Source organism: Mandrillus leucophaeus, unplaced genomic scaffold (genome assembly GCF_000951045.1).
Source record: "Mandrillus leucophaeus isolate KB7577 unplaced genomic scaffold, Mleu.le_1.0 Scaffold66, whole genome shotgun sequence".
NCBI lineage: Eukaryota > Metazoa > Chordata > Mammalia > Primates > Cercopithecidae > Mandrillus > Mandrillus leucophaeus.
The window spans coordinates 5,735,773-5,736,311 of NW_012107141.1; the positions used below are offsets into that span (position 1 = coordinate 5,735,773).

At 65.9% G+C, this 539-nt stretch overlaps 2 protein-coding genes across 2 annotated transcripts in view; both read right to left on the reverse strand.

Moving 5' to 3' along the window:
* MTCH2 (mitochondrial carrier 2) overlaps nucleotides 1–539 on the reverse strand; it is a 71,858-nt gene that overhangs the window by 1,452 nt on the left and 69,867 nt on the right. The gene's annotated exons all lie outside the window — the stretch shown is intronic.
* C1QTNF4 (C1q and tumor necrosis factor related protein 4) overlaps nucleotides 1–539 on the reverse strand; it is a 5,869-nt gene that overhangs the window by 860 nt on the left and 4,470 nt on the right. The window contains exon 2 of the mRNA XM_012001466.1: nucleotides 2–345. Within this exon, the coding sequence (XP_011856856.1) occupies nucleotides 2–340 (339 nt within the window). The 5' untranslated portion in view covers nucleotides 341–345. The remainder of the gene's footprint in view (nucleotide 1; nucleotides 346–539) is intronic.

Sequence of the window (539 nt, forward strand, 5' to 3'; positions counted from 1 at the left end):
CGCTGGGCCGCCTCTGCTCGTCGAAGGCCAGCGCCTGCACCTCGTCGTGGTTCCGCACCAGCATCACCGACAGGCTCTTGTGCGGGGCCTTGCCAGCCGTGAAGGAGAAGAAGTAGGCGCCGGGCACGCGGCAGCGGAATTGGCCCGTGGCCGCGTCGAAGTCGCTCCCGATGTTCACGTACACCTTGTCGAAGGTCACCGCCATCTCCGACGCGCCCTCCAGGGGAGTGGTGCGTGCCGCCGAGAAGGCCGAGCGCAGCTCTGAGGAGCCCGGGCCGGGGGCCGGGCCCAGTGCCCAGCAGGCCGCTGGGCCCAGCAGGCCTAGCAGAAGCGGCAGCATGGAGCCTGGGAGGGAGACGGAGGGGCGGGAGAGGAGGGTTGGCAGGGGCGGCCTCCAAACGTTAGGCTCTCCACCTCTCCACCGGGAGACAAGAGTTCTCTTCTCAGCCCTTCCCTAGACCCACAAGTAGGTTTCAATTTTCCTACATCCTTGCACTAGCTCAGTGCTTCTCAAACTCTAGCGAGCCTCACTGTCACCT